Source organism: Fistularia commersonii, chromosome 35 (assembly GCF_037954325.1).
Source record: "Fistularia commersonii isolate RoL2024-O1a breed Wild chromosome 35, RoL_Fcom_v1.0, whole genome shotgun sequence".
In the NCBI taxonomy this organism is placed as follows: domain Eukaryota; kingdom Metazoa; phylum Chordata; class Actinopteri; order Syngnathiformes; family Fistulariidae; genus Fistularia; species Fistularia commersonii.
The window spans coordinates 2320274-2342500 of NC_141318.1; the positions used below are offsets into that span (position 1 = coordinate 2320274).

Consider the following 22227-nt stretch of genomic DNA (forward strand, 5'->3'; position numbering starts at 1 on the left):
AGAGTGTGTGTAATGGCCGCCGGCGCCGCGGGATGAATAGGCAATAACGATGATGATCAGAGGAGCGGCGCTCGGTGACACGGAGGGAACGTACTCTGAAGAAACTTCATTCAAAGGGGACGGAGGCTTCGGATTGTCCTTAAGCGCCATCTGAGCTCGGCCAAAAGGGACATAGTTGGACTGAAATGCATGATTTGATGGCGTTAAGCACCATGGATGGCAGTGTGTGTGTGTGTGATGTTGCACGAGTTGTACCAAACTATTTGTTTTTTGAGGCGTTAGCTTCAGCACGGTCACTGGACTGTTGACCCTAAGAACTTTAAATCTCCCAACTTCTTGATCTGCGCTACCTGTAGCCTCACCGTTCCACCCGAGTTCCTCTCATTCTTACTTACTCCCATACTTTCAAGCAAAACTTCCCCGAAACCTGTTCTCTGCTCTCACTACACATCACAATGTCATCTGCAAACATCATGGTCCATGGAGATTCCCGTCTAACCTCATCCGTCAACCTGTCCATCTCCACTGTGAACAAGAAGGAGCTCAAAGCTGATCTCTGCTGGAGTCCCACCTCCACCTTGAACTTCTCTGTTACTCCCACAGCACACCGCACCGCTTTCTCACAGCGAGCATACATGTCCTGCACCGGTCTAACATACTTCTCTGCACCTCCTGTTGGCTCATATATAAAAAATAATTTTAGATAAATATATGAAACACATATTGAATTTAAAAATATAAACAGATACGTCAATAAAATTTTAAAAATAGATATGTGCATTAAAAAAATTAATAAATGAAACGAAAGCGAGTTGGAGCGGCCTCCTGTGTCGAGCAGAGGATCCGCATCCCTTCGGCTACCACGTGTTTTTGTCTGATGCTCGGCGTTTAAGCGGTGATTATTTTGCCAGGCGAGGAGCCGGAGGGAGGATGGGGGGGTTGGCGGCGGCCCCAGGAGGCCCCGAGGACAGAGGGAGCACAGAACGCCGCATTACATCATGGCTGACGGCGGTGGAGGAACACCGGGAGGTTCGGGGCGGGACGCTTCTAAGCGCTGCAGGCCCGTGCGGCGTTCACTGTCATCTGTGTTTTCGGGAGAAAGCTGGACTCATAAAAGCACGGGTTAAATCCTTTATTGATATTATTTATTGATTATTATTGCTGTTTTAATCATTGTTTTCATTGCGATATTTTTTTTATTTTAATCCGTTTCCTACGGCCCGAACGCTCATTTGTAATTATTGCACATTTTCCAAGTTTCTGCTGACTCGCATGACTCGCAAGTCATGCATATCCGTTGAGCAAGTCAGCAAAAAGCTGTGGAAATAAAAAAAAAAAAAAAAAAAAAAAAAAGGAAGTACAAGACATGGCCCTGGGAGGATTTAGATTTTTTTTTTTGGCTAACCAAAACTAGTCCAGATGTCGTTGTTGAAATCTTCTTGTCTTCTTTGGTCAAAATAAGTGCTGATCTAGCTAACGACGGGGGTTCTTCACATGGCAAAGCAATGCAGGTAGAAGATAGAAACACTTCACGGAGGCTTCCACCTCCAGAAGTTTGGTTCCCCAAAAGTTGCTCCGTTGTCCCCAGCTAACGACGCCTCCATTAGCATAACAACCGCTCTTTGACCTGGTTATTACACCTGCATGCCGGCTCTTTGCAGAACAATACTGTTATGCAACATTTGTCACCTTGAAGGAACATCTAGACTATGTCTGTGGAGGTTCTCGGTCATCCGGGTCACGGTGATTCTTGTTAAGATCTTCTTGTCTTGGCAACTGGACTTGAGTTTCTTCACTTCAAGACGTTTCAGCCCAAAACCCAGAGGCCTCTTCAGCTCTAATGACCTGTGGAGAGTTCCCCAAGGTGGCTTAAAGGACTCTTCAAGAACTCAATTTGGAGAACCCCGGAGTTTGTGTACTGTTTCTGCAGCAGGGGAAGTTGCTAGCTCTGCATTAGCATAGGTGGGAAGAGAGCGTGGTTGGTGCAACAAGCACCTTAGGTGCCAAAACAAACCACCAAAAATAGCAAGATTCCTGTTGAAATCTGCTTGTTGCGGCAACTGGACTTGAATTTCTTCGGTTCAGTTGACCCGTGGGGAGTTAACTGCCATGGCTGCGGTGGCAGAAACTAGGTCGAAGAAGGTTGTGATGCTAATGGGGGTGTCGTTTGCTAAGGACAAAGGAGTAATTTTTGGGGATTACTTTTGGGGAACTAAACTTCTGGAGGCAGGAGCCTCCCCACAACCCCTCCGAACCCCCCCTGTGACGTAACAGGCCAGAAGAGCTCAATATTTTGGACTTTGTTGGAGCTAAAACGGTTGCAGCAGCTGAGGTCCACTGTCACTTGAAAGAGGCCAATCGAAAATGGCTCATTGGGCGTCGCTAACAAATAATCAGTCTGCAGATGAGCGTGAGAGGGTTGTCGTCTATTGGAACGAAAGAGCGGTTTTTTGGAATTACTTAGATTAGCCGCATTAGCATAACAACCCCATTACACCTCGTTTCTGCAGATCAACCGGGTTTATTGTGAAACTCCCCACAGGTCATTAGAATTGAAGATGCATCCCGGATGACGGCTGAAACCTTTAAAATGAAGAAATTCAAGTCCAGTAATTACCTAGAAGTAACACAAAGTCCAAATTTTGTCTTTGTTTTAGTGTAAAGGAGAACAAATAAATCACAAAATTCTTTCCATGTAATGAACTGTTCCTTTAAGAAATACATAACGAACCACCTGAGATTAAGAAAAGTAAGTGCAATTTCACCGACGCTGTGCCTCCGTTCCGTCTCCTTAGTTCACCGTGTATTTTATTATATTTTTTTGCCAAATTTGTCGCATCCACGGCGAGCATACAGGTTTCTTATTAACCTCAACCAACAAATAAGAAGGGGTCTTGGAAAACCCTGCACTCCATGTCCATTTCTCTCTGGCAACGGAAAATTAGGTACATTTCCGACAATAAGTAAAAATGCTATTTACAGACCCGAGTTGCTAACACCGACCAAAACGGCGCTCCCCTAGCAGACGATATAAGAGCTGCATTTTTATTTCGAAAAAATCGGTCACGATTTTTATGTAATTTTTTTGGAGACAATTTTTAAATTGTAGATTTTCGTCACGGGCCGCATCTGATCCCCCCGGCGGGCCGGTACCAGCCCGCGGGCCGTACGTTTGCAACCCCTGATCTCGCCGTTTCTCCGCGGCGACAAACTCCGCATAATGTTGTTATGGCACCGCAATAAGCCGCCCCCTCCCGTTAGATATTTCCCAGGTGGACCGCGGGGACGCTATTTATGGCTTCGCTCGTTCCGCCCAGCCGACGGTGCGTCGCCACCCGCTCTATCATTCTGTCCCGGGGTGTATTTCGGGCTCTGGAGCCGGACTTGGAGGGGCGGCGTCGACCCAGATCCGAGGAGCTACGAGCAAAGAACAGTCAGCGGGAGCCTTCGTCATGAATAGTAACGGTTGCTTTTATTGCAAAACAATCTTGATAGTGCACGGACGCCGTATCGGCTGCATGAGATACAACATGTTTCATGTACCTGTAGCTCCGCCTCCTATTGAGAGCAGTGGTTTCTGTAGTTTCTGCCTGCGTCCGGTGGAGGTCGTCCGGTAAAGATGGCGGGCGTTGAGGAGGAACTTAACGGTAAACGTCGGGAAAGAAAATCAGAAAGCTTAGCGGCTGAACCCCGACCGACCCGTCGCCGTCCGTCGGAGAGACTCCGTTTATTGCCGGGCGAGGAACGCGCCCACCCAGGAGTCGCTCGACAAAATCCCGATCTCGAAGTCCGTTGGGTCCATCGAGCGAACGGAGGGTCGGCAAGTAGCGGGTTTCCAGAAACCGCTCTTGACTCGGCGGCGTTGGCGAACGCACAATCACGGTAGCAACTACAGTCGTCGCGCGTAACGTCGGTCTAGGTTTTATTTCTGTACAAACAAGCCAAGCAGAGGGGAGAAAAAAAAACAAACCCAACGGATCGGTTGGGGAGTACAAAAACACATCCGGAGCCGAAGGTCTTCTAAGTACGCGGGAGTGAATATCCCAACCCTCCCGCCCCGCCGCCCTCGAAGAAATCGAAATAAAAAAAGAGAGAGACAAAAGAAAGTCATCAGGCCGAGCGAGGATACTCAAATAGACTACCATAAATTACACAACACTGCATATGCAAAGAAAAAACTCAAAGGTAAACTCGCCTAATTTACATCTCGCCGGGGCGGCTTTTCTCGTGCGACGTCGGCACGTCCCAGGCGTCTTAAAAGTACTTACGGTAAAAATACATTTCCATAATAAGCAATGTACCATGAGAAATATGTATAAAATAGCTTAATAGTAGTAATAGTAGTACTGCGTTTCCGCCCCTCCCCGACTCGCTCTTTTTGTTGTTTTTTTTGTTCCTCACTGGTTCAAAATAGATATCACAGAGTAAGAAAAGGCTGCCCATACAAATCCGACCGTAGAAACGTTATAGTTCTTGCTCGGTAAAGTTCCGAAAAAAAGAAAACGAACCAAAAAAAAAAAAAACAAAAAAAAAACCGATCTTTTTCTTTTCTCTGCTTACTTTTCTCTTTTGGAGGAGGGGGGGGGGGGGGAGTTCCACAGCGAAGGCGGGATGCCGGAAAACATCCTTCAGGGGGGAAAACCAAAAAAAAAAGACGGAACGGACTTTTTTTTTTTAAACCTACACATCCTAAATACAGCTTTACATTATTTTACGCCCCTCCCAACTATTTTTACCCCTTTTGCCCCTCCATACCGAGCTATACCCGTGTTGTGGAGTGGGTGCTGGGCAGGCCGGCGGAGCTGTAGCCTGCCGGGAAGGTGCTGTAAGGGCTCATGTTGGAGAGCCCCATCAGGGAGTTGGGGATCATGGTGATGTTGTTGGGCGTCATCAGGGGGATGTCGTCCGGGGAGCGGCGCTGGCTGAGCGTGTAGTCCAAGCTCGGGGAGACGTGGAGCGGGTTGTGGAGGGCCTCGCACTGGTTCCTCTGCTGCGACGACAGGGTTTCGTCCACGGTGGCGGCGTGGCCGGAGTTGTTGCCCTTGCCGTCGCGCTGGGGGCTCGGCTGCTGCGACGTGTCCTGGCGGCTACGCTTGTCCTTGCGGTAGTACAGCGCGGCGAAGGCTAGCACGTTGAGGAAGAGCAGGGAAGCCCCCACGGCGATGGTGACGCTGAGCTCCGTGGAGTAGTCCCTCGGGTTGGGCATGATTAGGGGACCCATCTCCCTCCCGGCGTCGCCCTCGCCGTGGGCCGTGGAGACGTGGGGCCGCCCGGTGCTGCCCGACCTCTTGCCGCTGGATTGGGTCGGATCCAGCGGCGTGACCTTGGTGGTGGTGGAGGAGTAGTGGAACATGTCGTGGAGGTTGTAGAGGTGAGGCACCAGGTGCTTCCAGAAGGCCACCTTGGTGGCGCGGTAATGGTCGCGGATACGGGGCTTCAGGCCGATGTGCAGGTAGAGCTGATCGTAAGGGTCGTACTTGGACCAGGCAACCTCCTCGAAGCGGTTGGCCTTGGTGTGGATGAACTTGGTGTCCTGCGGCACGGGCTTGTTTGGATCCCTGCGCCCAGAAAACAGAAGAGTTAGAGCCACACCGGAGTTTTTACCGAAGACGAGGCCCGTTAAATCGGGAGCTGAATCGGAAGTACGATCTCGCCGGACCAGAAGATATCGGCCTCCTACACCCTGGAAACTCCCGCTTTGGACATCCTGTCAACGTGGACTACGACGCCAATCACCCGAGGATGCGGAGAGAAGGTGCGCTATCCCCGCGAGCTACCCATCGCACTCCTCCGCAGACAGATTATTTGTCTTTGTGAGCCATTTTGAGAGCCTCTTTCGAGTGACCATGGACCTCTGCTACCAGAACCATTTTAGCCCCCTACCAAATCCAAGAAATGGAGGTCCAAGCTCTTCTGGCCTGCTGCGCCACAGAGGGGGTTTCAGGGCTCGCAGAGCAACATCAACATTTTGGCCAAATAAGTGCTGAGCTAGCTAATGACCAGGGTTCTTCTCACGGCGTGATGTTTGGCGCCCCCAAAGTAATCCCCCAAAATTGCTCCTTTGTCCCCAGCTCACGACACCCCCATTAGCATAACAACCCCTCCCTTTGACCTAGTTTCTGCCGATCAACTCCTCCATTTACATAACAAGCCACCACAACCCTGGCAGTTAACTCCCAATGGGTCATTAGAACTGAGGAAGCTTCTCGGATGAGGAAGAAATTCAAGTCCAGTTGCCACGACAAGAAGATTCTGACAAGAATCTTCCTCTTCGTGGTGGTTTGTTTTGTAGAGTGGTGCATACCGGTGCACGCCGTCCCATCGCACCGTCCCATCGCGCCCATGGGACGCTAACAAGGTCCCCTACTGGAGGAACAGTGGTTCCTAGAAAGAAACCCAAACTCCTTCGAATTGAGTTCTTAAAGTGTGGTTTTATAGTGAGGAGGTTTTATAGAAAAGGAGATTATCTGTCTACCAACCCATAATTCAACCCGCGGCTAAGGAGGCGGAGATTTACGACGTGCACCTTCACGACTACCACTTCAGCTTCGCGCGAACCCAGTGAGGAGCCTCTTCACGGGGCCGATTCCCGAACCTCGGGCAAGCCTTGTCTTGGAACGCCAGACACTCTTGCGTACTAAGAAACGTACCCTTGGAAATCGGTTTCCCGGTACCCCGACGGACCCTTTTTTGTTTTCTTGAGATTTCCGGGATGCCAATCCCGAACCCTCGTCGTCAGACGTGGAGGGCAACCGGAGTAGATTTGAGCAAAAGCGCCCCCAAAAAAGGGGCGCAAGTCAACTGGCAAGGCTCCGAAGAGCATATTGACCTTCTCCTGGAAAACGTGGAGACCCTTAAGGAGGTCACGGAGGAACCGATTTAATCAAACCTTAATGTCGGAAACTCGAGTTGTTTTCTTTTTAATGGCCCGGAGGTTCCCGTTGCGTAAGGGGCGTACACTATGGATGGCTGAATGTGTGTATGTACAATATGTACATAAACAAACACGAGACAGGGTTTTATACGCGGGCTCGGGTCAAACCATTTAGCGCGAGGCCGTGCTCATTAACTTGAAGTACGACCCGGCCGGGCCATTACACTAAAAGATTAATTGAATTAACGGAGTTAAAGGAATTCGCATTTATTGATAGAGGCTGCTTGTCACGCTTGGGTTCTTGCGAACGCGGAGGCGAGGGAGGCGGCGGCGGCGGCGGCGGCGGCGGAAGCGGTGGGGGGATCAGGCTGGAGGAAAGAGCAAAAGGGAGTTCAGACGGCAACTTAATTAGAAGTGCGACTTTCCGGCGAAAGCCTGCAGTCGGCGCGAAAACAAACAGGGGCCGCGTTATTACGCCTTTTCTGCAGAAACCAGACAGGCTCGCTTTTGTCTTGGACTTTCTCTGGCTCACCCGCTCTTGGCGAAGTTGGTCCAGTAGGTCATCACCACCGCGCTCAGCATGACGTCATTCCGGGAGAAGTTGCAGGGGAATAAGTCGGTGGCGCCCATCATGGGGATGCCGAACACGTACGGCACCTCGTCGCCGTGCGCCGAATCTGACCAGACGGGCTTCATGAGGCTCTGGCAGTGGTGGTAGAAGGCGTAAAAGTACGTCGGCGAGCCGTAGCGGGCGTGGAGGTCGGCCGTCACCACCGACGGCTCCACCCACTGGTGGTCGGTGAACAGAGCCACCAAGGTCTTCCTCCTGGTCTCCGGGTTGTCCTTGTCGGCCCAGTCCGTGTACATGAACTTAATGGTCTCCCTCAGCGTGTCCTTCCCCTCGGGGTAGCCGTACAAGCTGTCCACAAAGTCGGACACCACAAAGTCAAAGTCGCTGCCGGACACCCCGTCCTCCAGGTCCATCACGTTCTCCACGAAGCGCAGCCCCTCGCCTTGGTTCACACCCAGCATTATGTCGTAGTTGAGGAACTCGCCCTGCTCCATCAGGATCTCCGGGTCGTCGGGGATGACGTCCCCGTCGATGACGGGTCCGAACGCCACGCGGTACTGGGCGGGTTGGATGTCCTGCTCCACCAGCTCTTTGGCGCTCTTCTTCTGCAGGCAAGAGACCATGTCCACAGTGTCCAGCACGTTGCAGCCGACCCTCTCGGCTAACATGCGGGTATACTTGACGGGCTGGTAGTTCACGGCCCAGCTGGACAGCGCCGATCCGCTCTGGATGATGGCTCTGTGGAACAAACCTTGGTGCACAAGAAGGGACGCAGGGGTCCCGGAGACAAGAGGTTAGGACTTCGGCACGCCACGTCATCGGCAGTACAAGTATCGCCCCGCTCGAAACTGACCTTCTCCGCGCTAGCGCCGACGTTTACTGGGTTTTGATTTCATTTCGTCTCGAGTTGGAGGCTAATCGCGTTCCTCCGGCACAGGGGTCGCGGAGACGAGAGGTTGCGAATTAGGCACGCCACGTCATCGGCAGTACAAGTATCGCCCCGGTCGAAACTGACCGTCTCCACGCTGGCGGCGACACTTACTGGATTTTGCCTTTATTTGTCGACAATGCTTTTGTTGTGTCTCGAGTCGGAAGCTAATCGCGTCCCTCTGGCACAGGAGTCCCAGAGACGAGAGGTTAGGACTTCGGCACGCCACATCATTGGCAGTACAAGTATCACCCTGCTTTAAACTGACCTTCTCTGCTCTAGCGCCAACACTTACTGGGTTTTGCTTTCATTTGTCGACAACGCATTTGTTGTGTCTCGTGTCGGCAGCTAAACGCATCCCGTCGGCACACGGGTCCCGGAGACGAGAGGTTGGGACTTCGGCACGCCATGTCATTGGCAGTACAAGTATCGCCCCGCTCGAAACTGACCTTCGCCCCGCCTGCGCCGACACTTACTGGGTTTTGATTTCATTTGTTGACAACATGTTTTCAGTGTCTTGAGTCAGAAGCTAATCGCGTACCTTCGGCACAGGGGTCGCGGAGACGAGAGGTTGCGAATTAGGCACGCCACGTCATCGGCAGTACAAGTATCGCCCCGGTCGAAACTGACCGTCTCCACGCTGGCGGCGACACTTACTGGATTTTGCCTTTATTTGTCGACAATGCTTTTGTTGTGTCTCGAGTCGGAAGCTAATCGCGTCCCTCTGGCACAGGAGTCCCAGAGACGAGAGGTTAGGACTTCGGCACGCCACATCATTGGCAGTACAAGTATCGCTCCGCTTGAAACTGACCTTCTCTGCGCTAGCGCCAACACTTACTGGGTTTTGCTTTCATTTGTCGACAACGCATTTGTTGTGTCTCGTGTCGGCAGCTAAACGCATCCCGTCGGCACAGGGGTCCCGGAGACGAGCGGTTGGGACTTCGGCACGCCATGTCATTGGCAGTACAAGTATCGCCCCGCTCGAAACCGACCTTCGCCCCGCCTGCGCCGACACTTACTGGGTTTTGATTTCATTTGCTGACAACGTGTTTTCAGTGTCTTGAGTCAGAAGCTAATCGCGTACCTTCGGCACAGGGGTCCCGGAGACGAGAGGTTAGGACTTCGGCGCGCCATGTCATCGGCAGTACAAGTATCGCCCCGCTTGAAACTGACCTTCTCTGCGCTAGCGCCAACACTTACTGGGTTTTGCTTTCATTTGTTGACAACGCGTTTTCAGTGTCTCAAGTCGGGAGCTAATCGCATCCCACTGGTACGCGGGTCCTGGACACGTGAGGTTACGATTTCGGCACGCCACGTCATCGACAGTACAAGTATCGCCCCGCTCGAAACTCACCTTCCCTCCCCGCTAGCGCCGACACTTCCTGGATTTTGCTTTCATTTGTCGACAACGCGTTTGTTGTGTCTCGTGTCGGCAGCTAAACGCGCCCCTCCCGCTATTTTGAGCCACTACAGCCGGCGACGGACGGCCGCTTGAGACTCTTTTGGAAATGTCCTTATCTGACCTGTCACAGCCCCTCGTGGTAAAAACAGCCAAAAGAAGGGTGGGTACTCGACAGAATATGGAGTAAAACATTCCCGTTACCGCAGAGGCCGGGGTGGTGGTGGGGCGATAAGAGCAAAAAAAAATAAAATAGCACCTTCTCCATTTGACAAAAGCCTTCTGTGATGCTTTTTGCTCTTCACACCCAGCATTGGAGCCGAACTCCTCAGGAGGGGTCGCCGGATTAGCCGAGCCTCTTTTGGGCTCCGTCGCAGACGGACAGACGGGCCTCCCGGCTGAGCCGGCGAGTCCGAGCACCGTCTGGCAGGGGGGGGGGGGTTAGGAATCCAGATCCGGATGGTAACGTTAAATGCGGCGGCGCTCATTAAAATGCAAATGCTAAGTCAACATTCGGCTGGAAAAAGGACTCAAACGGCGTGACAGATGTCGCGGATAGAACCCAGCGTTTCTGAGGGGGAACCCGCCTCCGCCGCCACCACCCGGCACAGTTAGTCAACCAAAGCGGAGAAAGCCAGGAAAGTCAGGTGTCACTTAATATTCGCAACGCATTGAAAAATAAATCCCTAACGCAGCGAATAAACACGGGGCCCGGGACATCGCTTCCATTTGTTTTGTTTTGACGTTTCCCGTAATGAGGACGAGCCGAGCTGCCCCTTTTTTCTTTTTTTTTTTTCCCCGCGCGTTTGTAAAAATCCTGAAAATAATTGGAGGAGCCGACGTTTCGTTTCACCTCGAGACAGCTGGCAACGGGAGGGAGGGAAGGCGAGGCGATGCTAGTATCAATGCGCTAAAATCAAAAGAAGCTAACGTCTGACTCGCGTCGCGGGTAGTTCCTGGGTGAAGCTGCTAATTGATGCTAAATTTGCAACGTTGCGTTTGCGGCCACGAAAGCGCGTAATCGCAAGGATCTTTTGAAACGGATCTGTCGGACCCGACCCGTCGGGTTTCGATACGCTAACGCGGCGCGATTGTTTATATGCGGCGCCTCGCCTCTGTCACAAGGGATTCGGTATCTCCCACCTTAAAAAGACAAGCGATTCTTATCAACTTGAGGAAAAAAGAAAAACCGCCGGCCGAGGTGAAGTCGCTCGGAGACGATCCGTGTGAACGGCGCCCCCTCCTCCTCCTCTGCGTCATTTATCTCCGCAGCAGCTAGCTTGTCGACTACAAAGAGCGGCGAGGGTCTTTGTGTGCATTCGGCGCGGCATCAAACGCAGGATTCATAAAGGGAACGCAATTCCTGCCCCTTCTTCTGATTCCCCCCGGCTTCAATGGCGAGGCAATAATGGCGAAAAAGATATACGTGCACCTTTGATTCTCCTTTGCCCCGATCCGTGTTTAACCGCGGCGTTCTTCTATTTCCGGCGTCCTACGGGCGCCGCTTTGCCCCGCATCGATTTTTATCCCGCCGCTTCAGTCGATACCGCGACGGTCGCTTATGTAACGCCTTCAATTAGACGGCCGCGGCTGAATAAACAAACTAAAAAAAAAAAAAAAAAAAAAAGGAATGTAAATGTCAGAAGAATCGGGGACGCCCGTTTTTCGGGAGATGCCGCTCTCCGCGATCGCGCGACAACGAAGGTCGGTCGAGGCGCGGCTAGGTAAACAAGGCTAACGGAACCGCAAGCTAGGAGTCTTTACAAGACCGGCGGGCTTCTTTAAGAGCTGCCGGTTTACGGAGGCAAAGCTTTTAGGCTGATTGGACCGAGGCCGGGGTGCGGGGGGGGCAAAAGCAATCACTTATTAAACAGATGTAGCCTCCGTCGCCACGGCAACTCGGGGCACAAAACGACAATGCCGGATTTCGGCTACCGCGCACCCGTACCGTTTCCACGACACCAAATAGCGACATGTAAACCCAGTGCCGCAAAAGGCGCTAGGTTTACACGTCGGACGTTTCGACCAATCAGAACCCTCGCGTCGGACGTTGCGGCTCCTACCCTCCGAGTGGTGGGACAGCGTCAGCAGGCTGACGCAGGAGGCCCCGATCCCGGATCCGAAGACCGTGATGCGTCCCGGGTCGCCGCCGAAGTAGCCGATGTTCTTACTGATCCAGCGCAGGGCCTGGATCTGGTCCAGGAGCCCGTAGTTCCCTTTGGCGGCCTGGTCGCCCGTGCTGAGGAAGCCTGGGGCGGATATACCGGAACACAAAAACATAAAAATCAAGGAAAACCCGTACGTTCGCGCTCCTCTCGCGGCGCGAATTCCCTGAAATGCGGCGCGGAGGTCACCGCCGCACCTTCCGGATCGATACCATTACTCATTCCCTCGTCCGCTCGCCATCGCAGCCGCGAACCCCGTTTGAATTTTAAACACCGGCCAGCGGATTTCTCCTGACCTTGTGGATGTTTGTGGACGTTAAGCTAGCCCCCCCCCCCCTCCCTGCTAGCACATCAATCCATAAATCACGCCGTCCAAGGCTGATAATCTGGCGTAGATTAGATCCCTCCGCCTGAACTGTTTCCGCGATGAAAACAGAGCGCGTGTCCAACAAGGACGGAGTGTGATAAGTGTTTTCAGGATCCAAAACCTCCTCCTCTTCCTCCTCCCCTTTACCCCTCGCCGGTTAATAACGAAGAAATACGAGGCCGATTACCGTTTTTTTTTTTTTTACGCGTCGATCCGATAGCCGCGCAATTACCCGTCGGAGTCGGCCGTTAAAAGCCGCCGCGCGGAAAACGCCGCCATCACCTAATATCCCGATCCTGTAGTTAAGCGTGACGACGACCACGTTCCCGTAGCTGGCCAGCACGCTGCCGTCCATCAGGTTGCCGGTGCCTTCCATGTAGGAGCCTCCGTGGATGTAGACCATCACGGGCCGAGCCTCCGAGTCCCTTATGTCTGCAACGGTAACAAACACAGAAGCAAACGCGAACATGCGCTGAGCGAAACAATCGGCAAGACGCGCCGCCAGGATGGTGCCGTCAGGGAGGAAGCTGCGATGGCATGCCGGATAAACTCGGAAGCGGTACTTGAAGGCGCAGGTGCAGTTTGCAGAAGGCGGGGACGTTCGCTCAATCGACTTTTAGCGTTTCGTTTCCCCGATTGTTTGTTCGCGTTTTGAACGACGGCCTCTCGGCAGGGTGACGTTTTGGATAAAGCTAGCCCGGCCGGGAATCCAAACTGCACCTGCGCTTGGAAGGTTTGCACCAGGAGACACCAAGGTAGTCACCGTTTTTATACACTTGTATGCTGGAAGGTATTTGATATTAGCACGTTAGCTCTGTTTTAGTCCTTAAGAGGCATTTAGACTCTGTGCTGATCAGTAACGCCGCATGTTGAGATCACAACATGGCGCCGTAACAGTCCATATCCATTAGTAATGCTCAACGGCGAGGTCCCTTCTGATTGGTCGGATCTCAGATGACGCCATCTCTCGTACGCTTCGTCCAAATGCGACTCTTAGCTTGGCCTTAGAGTTTTACGCAGAAGCTAAAACAGCCCTTACGATGCATTTAGCCTCCATGCTACTCAGGAACGCTGGGGTTGGGATCACAACATGGCACCGTAATGGTCCATATCCCTTCGTAACGCCCAACGGCGAGGTCCCCTCTGATTGGTCGGATCGCATATGATGCTCGCTCTTGTATGCTTCCGTCCAAACGCGACTTTTAGCTTGTAAAAGAGTTTAACGCAGAAGCCAAAAACAGCCCTTACGATGCATTTAGCCTCCATGCTAATCAGTAACGCCGGACGCTGCGACCACAACATGGCGCCGCAACTGTCCGTATCCCTTAGTAACGCTCAACGGCGAGGTCCCCTCCAATTGGTCGGATCGCAGACGACGCCTGCTCTGGTACGCTTCCGTCCAAACGCGACTTTTAGTTTGTCCTGACAGTCTTACGCGGAAGTCAAAAACAGTTACATCGATTTTCAACGGCAGAAGCTACTACCCTGCCAACCCCCCTTGCAATATTTTCATGTTCCAAGACCAATTTGTTATATTGATCTAGAAGTTTCTTTGACAGGTCAGTAGATAATGCAATCTCCAAAATCGATGTGCATGCACCGCCCCTGCAGAAGGGCTCACATTTATTTATCTATATTTACATATAACCGTATTGTGTTCCTGTTCGAGCTAGGAGATAAAGTTATGTAATTTAAAAATTATAAAAAAAATCCCACCGGTTTTGGGGGTGGGTGGGAGGAAGAAGAATCCATGCACGGAGACAAGAACTGTCAGGGAAAAAAAAAAATACCTTCAGATATATGAGTCTCAGCATGGGAGAAAGCCGCCCCCTTTTTCCTGTGCTGGCTCCCTGCGATTCACATAAGGACACACACACACACACACAAACACACACACACATACATATAATAAAAAAAGAAAAATATTTAAAAAAAAAAAACAAGAAGAAGAAGAAGAAGAAGTTGAGATTTGAAAAACTGAAAAAAAAACAAAAAAAAAAATAAAAACGGGGGGCTCAAAATGGTCGACTGCGCCTCTGAATTGAAATGCCGCCCAATGGAGCGGGACGGAGCCCCGGAAAGGGGGATCCATAAATTACAGGGAGGGAGGAGAAGATTAGCTCATTTGCATATCAGAGTACTTTTTTTTTTCTTTTTTTTTTCCCCGAGCAAACTCTTCATCCCCAAATTGCGGTGATACAAACCTCAGGAGAAGCTAACGCGTCACATCGCAAATATTCCCTTCCAATCTGAAAAATTTCCATACATTTATCCACCGAGTTGAGAGACGCTTAATAATAATTTTCATCGCCCACCTGTTAAAAGTAAATTTCATCGATATTAAATATCATTATTGAATCTTTTCTGTTGACTCGGGGGAAACGATATCGGCGTTTGTCGTCAGCGGTGCTAATAAACGCGGCTAAGAGGCTTTAGGAAACGAGCTAACGGAGCAACGGCGGGACTGGAAAATGCTAACATGAATCCAAATTTGGCTTTTTTTTTTTCGCTTTGCTCCCCGCCGGAAAAGAAACCTCCCAAATTGGCGCGCCCAGGTAACAGGAAAGTTAGCGGAGCCGATGCTAACCCTAGTAACGAGCTAATGGTCTTTCCGCGTGAAGCATACCCGAGCCGTGTATGAGAAGGCGGCTAACACTCCAGTTAGCATGTTATGCATCGTAAATCGCAGCTGTTGGCTGATCCTTGGTTACCCGGCAGCCGGTTCAGCGTCATTAAGCAGAGGCTGTTTACGCGCGAGCGTCAAGCGTCCGATCACAAAGTATCGATCGGCGAGCGTTTCCACGCCGACAGGCGCACAAATCATTTCTCATTTCTCTGCCGGCCGGTAAGATCGCCCTCCCCCCGCCTCGCTAGCTGGCTAACTCTCCATGCACCATTTGCTTTGATACGCCTCGGTCTCGTCTATTAATTTGACGAGCGCGGATTCAAAGTGTCAAAGTGGAAGCCTATCATAAACATATATATATATATTTATGTATATGTATATTTATATAAATTTTGTGTTAGCAACAAATTTCCCATCTGTAAATTCAAAGAGCAACAGCTATCAGTACGCTTAAATTTAAGGCATACATGTCCTGCACCAACTAGTTGCTTGTTGCGCCTCGCAGGGCGCATTTGCTGTTTATCGGTTATTAATATGTTATTGACGTGTTATAATGCATATCAATGGTCTTTGGTAAGATTGGTTTATTGATAAATAACTAAAGGAGACATTGTGTGGGAATATCTTTCAAAAATCAACCCTTAAAGTGGATTTTTACATATTTAGGTCCTTTCCAAGCACGGCTAATGTGAGTTTTATGTCATTTCTTATTACGATAACATTTCCGGTAAGAAAATCTCCTTTTCTATAAAATAATTATATATATTACGCTATATAAACTATAGTTTTAAGAATAATTTCTGATAAAACACATGCATGTAGCAGCCGGGTGACACGGCCATGCATTTTAACCAGCACTGATCCAGTTAGCAACTAGCTAGCATCCCTGCGGCGGATGAAATCAAGATGACGCCGAAATTGCCCCCATCGGCAGCGGCGCACACACACACACACACACACACATGCATGCGTCACGGTGACGGCGGGATAGCATTAGCATTAGCGGCGGCGGCTAGCGCGTTTCCCGCTCCCCGCCTCGCCCACTCACCGTCGTCCGTGGGAGCGTAGATGTTCAGGTACAAGCAGTCCTCGCTCTGGTCTTGGATGTAGGAGGCCACGGTGTCCAGGTTGTAGGTGAACCAGATGGGCATCATGATCTCCGGGACGGTGTTGTGGATGTTCTGAGGGCACACGGGCATGAAGTGGGTGGCGTTCTTGATGCCCGACCAGGAGGACGGCTGCTCGGGGGGCATGAAGCGCTTCTCGCCCACCGGCGGGGCGGCGTAGGGGACCCCGAGGTACTGGTCCACGGGTCGGAGAACCTCCACGGCCAGCGCCGCCCGGACGCCTCGTAGCTTCCCGAACTGGGTGGTGACGGTGGGGTAGAACTTCTGGCTGGTGGCCTTGGTGAAGGACCAGCAGGAGCACAGAGTCCACCACAGGAGAGCGCGGTGGGCGATGGTGACGGTCAGCCGCCGGCGCAGCGGGTGTGCGGGCGACGGGCGGTCTTTCGGCGCGGCCGGCCACATGGCGACGGCTTCGGGAAACAGGAAATGACACGGTAGCGTCCGCTCAGCCGCTCAGCCGCTCTCCGCCCGACGCTTCAGACGGGCATGATCCAGAAACACCTCAGGCAGGTTCTGGCCCACCTCGACTCCGGTTTTCATCGCAGTCGGCACCGACCTGGGAGGACGGGAAGAAGGTCAGATCCAGGGCTAAAGCTATTAGCATGTAGCTGTTAGCGCTAAGAGGGAGCGGTCCAGACCTTCATCGCCTTCTGACTGGACCCGACAAGGGAGCTTATCGGCCGGGATGATATCGATATCATCAATTCAATTTGCATGTGTGTGTTAGTGTGTGTGTGTGTGAACGCCTTTTCATTCATTCATTAGCTACAGCCGTTCACCCTCTCATTCACTCTCCTCTCCTTCTCCATGCGGCAAACTCAAGGCTCGCGGGCCAAATGTGGCCCGGCACCTCATTTAAAGCGTCCCAGGAGATCGCCAGAGGAGTTAGAAGTTAAAAAAACAATAACAGAGTGCGCATCGACGCTAAAGCGCACGATAAACAAACATTAAATGACATTGTTTCGTCATTTCCGGGCTATTGAGCACCTGAATATAAGCCGCACCGGCTACAAATAAAAGAAATAAATCAAAAGTTATAACAATAATAATAATAAGAAGAAGTAGAAGTAGAAGAAGAAAAATAACAAAAATAAAAAAACAATATTTCATATAATATAATATAATATATTATAATATAATATAATATGATATAATATAATATAATATAATATATATACTGGTCCCACACATCTATAAGCTGCAGGACTTTTTTAGTTTTAATTAGATACACAATGTGGACATGTGTGGCTTAGTGCAGTTATATTATATTGTATTATATTATATTATATTATATATTATTTTTTTATTTTTGTTATTTTTCGTCGTCTTCTTCATATTATTATTATATTTTATTTATTTCTTTATATGTAGCCTCTTCTTTATAGACAAGTGCAGCCTATATACAGGACTGTCTCAGAAAATTAGAATATTGGGATAAAGTTCTTTATCTTCTGTAATGCAATTACAAAAACAAAAATGTCATACATTCTGGATTCATTACAAATCAACTGAAATATTACAAGACTTTTATTATGTTGATAATCCTGATTATGGCTTACATCTTAAGAAAACTCAAAAATCCTATCTCAAAATATTAGAATATCATGAAAAAGTAATTTTTATTTTTTTAATTGCATTACAGAAGATAAAGAACTTCATCACGGTATTCTAATTTTCTTAGACAGTACTGCATGTACACAAATATCTATTTTGTTATTTTTAGCCGGTGCGTCTTATATTAATGTGCGAAAAAAATATGGAATATATGGAAAAAAAAAATCCATAGATTAGTTGCATCTTTGTTTAAGCCGCAGGATTAAAAGTGTGTGAAAAATTAGCGGCTTATAATCCAGAAATGATTCTAAGCTGCTAATAAAGCTGCTAATAAAATGCACGCGGATACAATGCACAGGTAATGTAGTGCAGCGTGTCGGTAGCGGGCTGCACGGAAAGAATTAATCAATAACCTTTCTGTTTTGTTTATCAACCGAGTCGGAAAAATGTTTTATTTTGAAAAAATCTCTCCGCTTGTCTCGATCATGTGATGCGATAATGCTAATATTAAACCCACAAGCTAGCAAAATGAGTCTTTGCAAAGGGTAAAAGGCCCAGGGAGGAGACAGAAGTAGAGCCTCTGACCGCTAAGAAACAGGAAAGCTGCATTTAATCGACAAAACCAGGAGACCTACTTAAAATATGGATTTATGGCGACAGGTGATTCCCACGCAGCGAGCCCGCTCTGCAGAATATGCGTCGCTCGGCTCTCCGGCGAGGCAACAAAGCCTTCAAAACGGCATTAAAAAAACACGCCTTTGGAGGATTTTGAAAGAAAAAACTAGCTTACGTTAGCTTGTTATGTTGTTGGTGGATTTACGTTGAGTATTATATTTACAAAATACCGCTGTTTTTTGGGGGACCAAAAACATTCACGGGTGGTAAAAAATATCCTCTCATTCACGCGAAATTTAGGGTGTCCAGCGGATGTGTTTGGAAGGTCACGCAAGAAGGTCAAAAGGTCACGGAAAAATGAAAAAAAAAAATGCTTCGGCTAGGTCTGTTTTGGTTGTAAATATAATTCTTTATCATAAATATAATAAATATAATAAAGTAAAAATTATGAAAAAAATTATATAATAAATGTATATGATAAATTTATCATGTTTTTTTTTTAAAAGGAATCTTGAGGGAAAAAAAATCCTCTTATTCACGCGAAATTTAGGGTGTCCAGCGGATGTGTTTGGAAGGTCACACAAGAAGGTCAAAAGGTCACGGAAAAATGAAAAAATGCTTCGGCTAGGTCTGTTTTGGTTTTACATATAATTCTATATCATAAATATAATAAAGTAAAAATTCTGAAAAAAATTATATAATAAATGTATATGATAAATTTATCATGTTTTTTTTTTTAAAAGGAATCTTGAGGGAAAAAAAATCCTCTTATTCACGCGAAATTTAGGGTGTCCAGCGCATGTGTTTGGAAGGTCACGCAAGAAGGTCAAAAGGTCATGAAAAAAATAGAAAAAATGAGTTGGCCAGGTCTGTCTGGTTGTAAATATAATTTTATGTCATAAATATAAAAAATTAAAAATTATGAAAAAAATATAATAGATTCATATAATAAATTTATCGTAATATATATATTTTTTAAAGGAATCTTGAGGGAAAAAAAATCCTCTCATTCACACGAAATTTAGGGTGTCCAGCGCATGTGTTTGGAAGGTCACGCAAGAAGGTCAAAAGGTCACGAAAAAAAGAAAAAATGAATCGTCTCGTTCTGTTCTGGTTGTAAATATAATTTTATATAATAAATATAATAAATCAAAAATAATGAAAAAAAAAAAAACATTTATATAATACATTTATCATAATATTTTTCGATATTTTTTTTTTAAAAGGACTCTTAAGGGGACGTCACGGCGAGAGGAAACCCGCGGCGTATTGATGTATCGGCGCTGCTGTGCGTCGCTGCTCTCCGCGCACATTTTCCAGCGAGGCTTAATGTCAGTAAAGGGTAATATCACATCACTCCGCCGCTCGTAACCTTTTTGGGGACAAATTGCCGCCTTTAAAAAGCTCGTTTCTGATTAAAGAGGAGCGTCAGTCATCAGGAACCCCCTTCCGAAATGAAAAAAAGGGGCCCATCTGTTGTGAATGGTGTTTAAGCACCAGGGCCGGATTTAGCTCCGCCGGGGCCCGCGGGCATCTAGGCATTTGGGGCCCCCCCCCCAAAAAAAAATTAAGAATAAGAATAAGAACAACTTTATTTATCGCAAAGGTAATTGTTGTGCCAGAGTTACAAGAAAAACATCACAATAATAAATAATAGAGGAAAATTGTATAACAATAAAAAACAGAACTTAAGTACAAAATTGTGCTTTTAATTGCCCCACAGCAGGGAGATATCCAAGTCCGGTGGTTTAAGATAAGAATTTAATTTGTATATCCTACAAAATGACTTATCACGAATACACTTGGATGTACATAACATATATTTTTACATACCTTTAATTTTATTTTTATTTCTTTCTTTCGATCTTTACTGCTCTTTTTTTCAATTATTTTGTTGTTTTTTTTTCATTATTTTCTATTACTATTATTTTCGATTTCTATTTGATTCTTTATTTTTATATAGAATTCTATTTCGATTCTTCTCCACAGGGAGAAAAAAAAAAAAAAATGAAAAAAAAAAATGAAAAAATTAAAATACTAAAATAAAAAATTGAAAATGAAAAAAAAAAAAGTAATTCAAAATAGTGAAGAAAAAACGGAATAAATTAAAAAAACTGAAAATTTTTTAAAAAAGTAATAATAATAACCTGAAAACTGAAAAAAAAAATCCACCAAACTAAAAATGCTGTCCTCTGTGTGTGTGCTGTCATGCATTTACTGGTGCGTGCAGTCGCTTATTAAGAGCGACAAAAACATTGAAACACGTTTTATTCAGATAATACAAGATCTCCATTATTTTCAAATTTGAAATGCCATTTTAAAAAATGAACAAACTAAAACAAAATACATCTTGATTGAATACTCTGGTTTCACAAAAACTAAAAATTCTAAAAACTACTTTTTTAGATGAGAGCAGGTGTGAGATGATATTTTTCCACCCAATCCAATTCCCTGCAGTCTTCATCCTTTCCAGCTCTTTAAAAAAAACACATTTGTTTCCAGAACCCCCGCTTTCCCATCAGGCACCGGGATACAGCTGTCAATCATCCACACACACACACACACACACACACACACACCTCGACCTTGACCGCCAGCAGAGATCATCCGACCACACAGGGAGCCCAAACTGTCAATCATCTCGTGACCGATATTTTTACTCTTTACTCGGAAATTTCCGACATCTGGAGGCCGGTTGTTGTCGGAATCTCGATGCTGAAGGTGCGCAAGTTGGACGTTGCCGCGGCGACGGCGTTCCGAAAGCCGCGATTTACCGAGACTCTATTATCCTCCGTCGCTTTACTTGTATTTACCGTGCCGTCTGAATTGTTTATTACCCTCCCCCGCTTTTTTTTTTTTTTTTTTTTTTTACATTTTTTCTTTATTTTCTAAACTACAGCGGGCTTTAAGCTGCACATTATGTGATTATCGTAAATTAACTGGAGGGTTTATTATCCGTAATTATAGAAAGAAATGTCTTCTACGCGGCGCTTCTGAAGGGCGTACCTGCGCGCTCAAGGATTCCAAGATGGATCCAAACATAAAACCGGCAATGTTTTGATAAATTCACGGTCGGTCATGTGATTAATCGAGCTTTTTGGTTGGATATCGTGCGCTAAAATGGCGGGAATGTTCCAAAACAGGATTCCGATAATGCAGTCCTGTTTGTTGTTAGCCGTTGTTAGCTCAGCAGATAGCCGCCGGCTAATGACAGTTTAGCATCTCAAACACACGCCGTGCATTTGGGTAAAGAAATCTGCCGAAACCGGCAAACTTTACATTTCTCCAACACTGGTTACCATGGCGATAGATGTGTCGGACGCTGGTTCCGAAAACAGATCTCAGAACCGACGAATCGTCGCGCGCATGCTAACTAGAAGTACTTGGGATCGTTAGCCGGTCAGAACCCAAACACCGGAGCCTGTATATGCATGCGTGTGTGTATATGTGTGTGTGTCTGTGTGTGTGTGTGTGTGTGTGAAAGCACGCTGCTGCGTCAGTAAACACGCGGCGTGTTTGTCAAATAGCATCAAAAGCTAAGTTCACCTCTGCAGAAAGCAGCGCCGCGCCGCATCCAATTAACTACTCCAAATCACAACCGCTTCCTGTCTTAATCCTGGCGGCCTCCGCTAGCGCTAAGCACATATTGCCCGACAGCGGGTTCTCACCGGCTCGTCAATGAACAAGGCAAAAACAAGCTTGTTAACCTAATCAAATTTATTGATGAACCCTGCCTGCGGCATTGTGACGCTAAACGCCTCCCTCCAAGCGGGGAAGCCATCCGTCAACACGGGCGGTCGTTTCTTCCCTACAATAAGACGGCTTTAATTAAACGTTGGTTTTTCCACGAGCGCGAAAGAAAAGCGCGTGGCTCCGGCTCGGGCAGGTGCGGCGCCGCGCCGGGTGTGATCGCCATGGCGGCGGCGGCGGCGGCGGCGGCGAGCTTATGAGGAAGAGAGGGGGCTCCAAAGTCGCAGTAGCCATATCAAGTGATGCTTAGG

At 48.1% G+C, this 22227-nt stretch overlaps 1 protein-coding gene across 4 annotated transcripts in view; it reads right to left on the reverse strand.

The window, feature by feature from the left end:
* Positions 1-3450: 3450 nt before the first annotated feature.
* Positions 3451-22227, reverse strand: part of LOC147213762 (neuroligin-3-like) — a 22769-nt gene continuing 3992 nt past the window's right edge. For 2 of the 4 annotated variants that reach the window (XM_086142499.1, XM_086142500.1), the window contains exons 2-6: positions 15979-16613; positions 12587-12736; positions 11836-12021; positions 7407-8196; positions 3451-5558 (exon numbers count right to left, since the gene is read on the reverse strand). In XM_086142499.1, the coding sequence (XP_085998625.1) occupies positions 4760-5558; positions 7407-8196; positions 11836-12021; positions 12587-12736; positions 15979-16459 (2406 nt within the window). In that variant the 5' untranslated portion in view covers positions 16460-16613 and the 3' untranslated portion in view covers positions 3451-4759. Of the gene's footprint in view, positions 5559-7406; positions 8197-11835; positions 12022-12586; positions 12737-14094; positions 14155-15978; positions 16614-22227 lie in introns of all 4 variants that reach the window. The other 2 variants (XM_086142498.1, XM_086142501.1) reach the window with 2 other exon arrangements.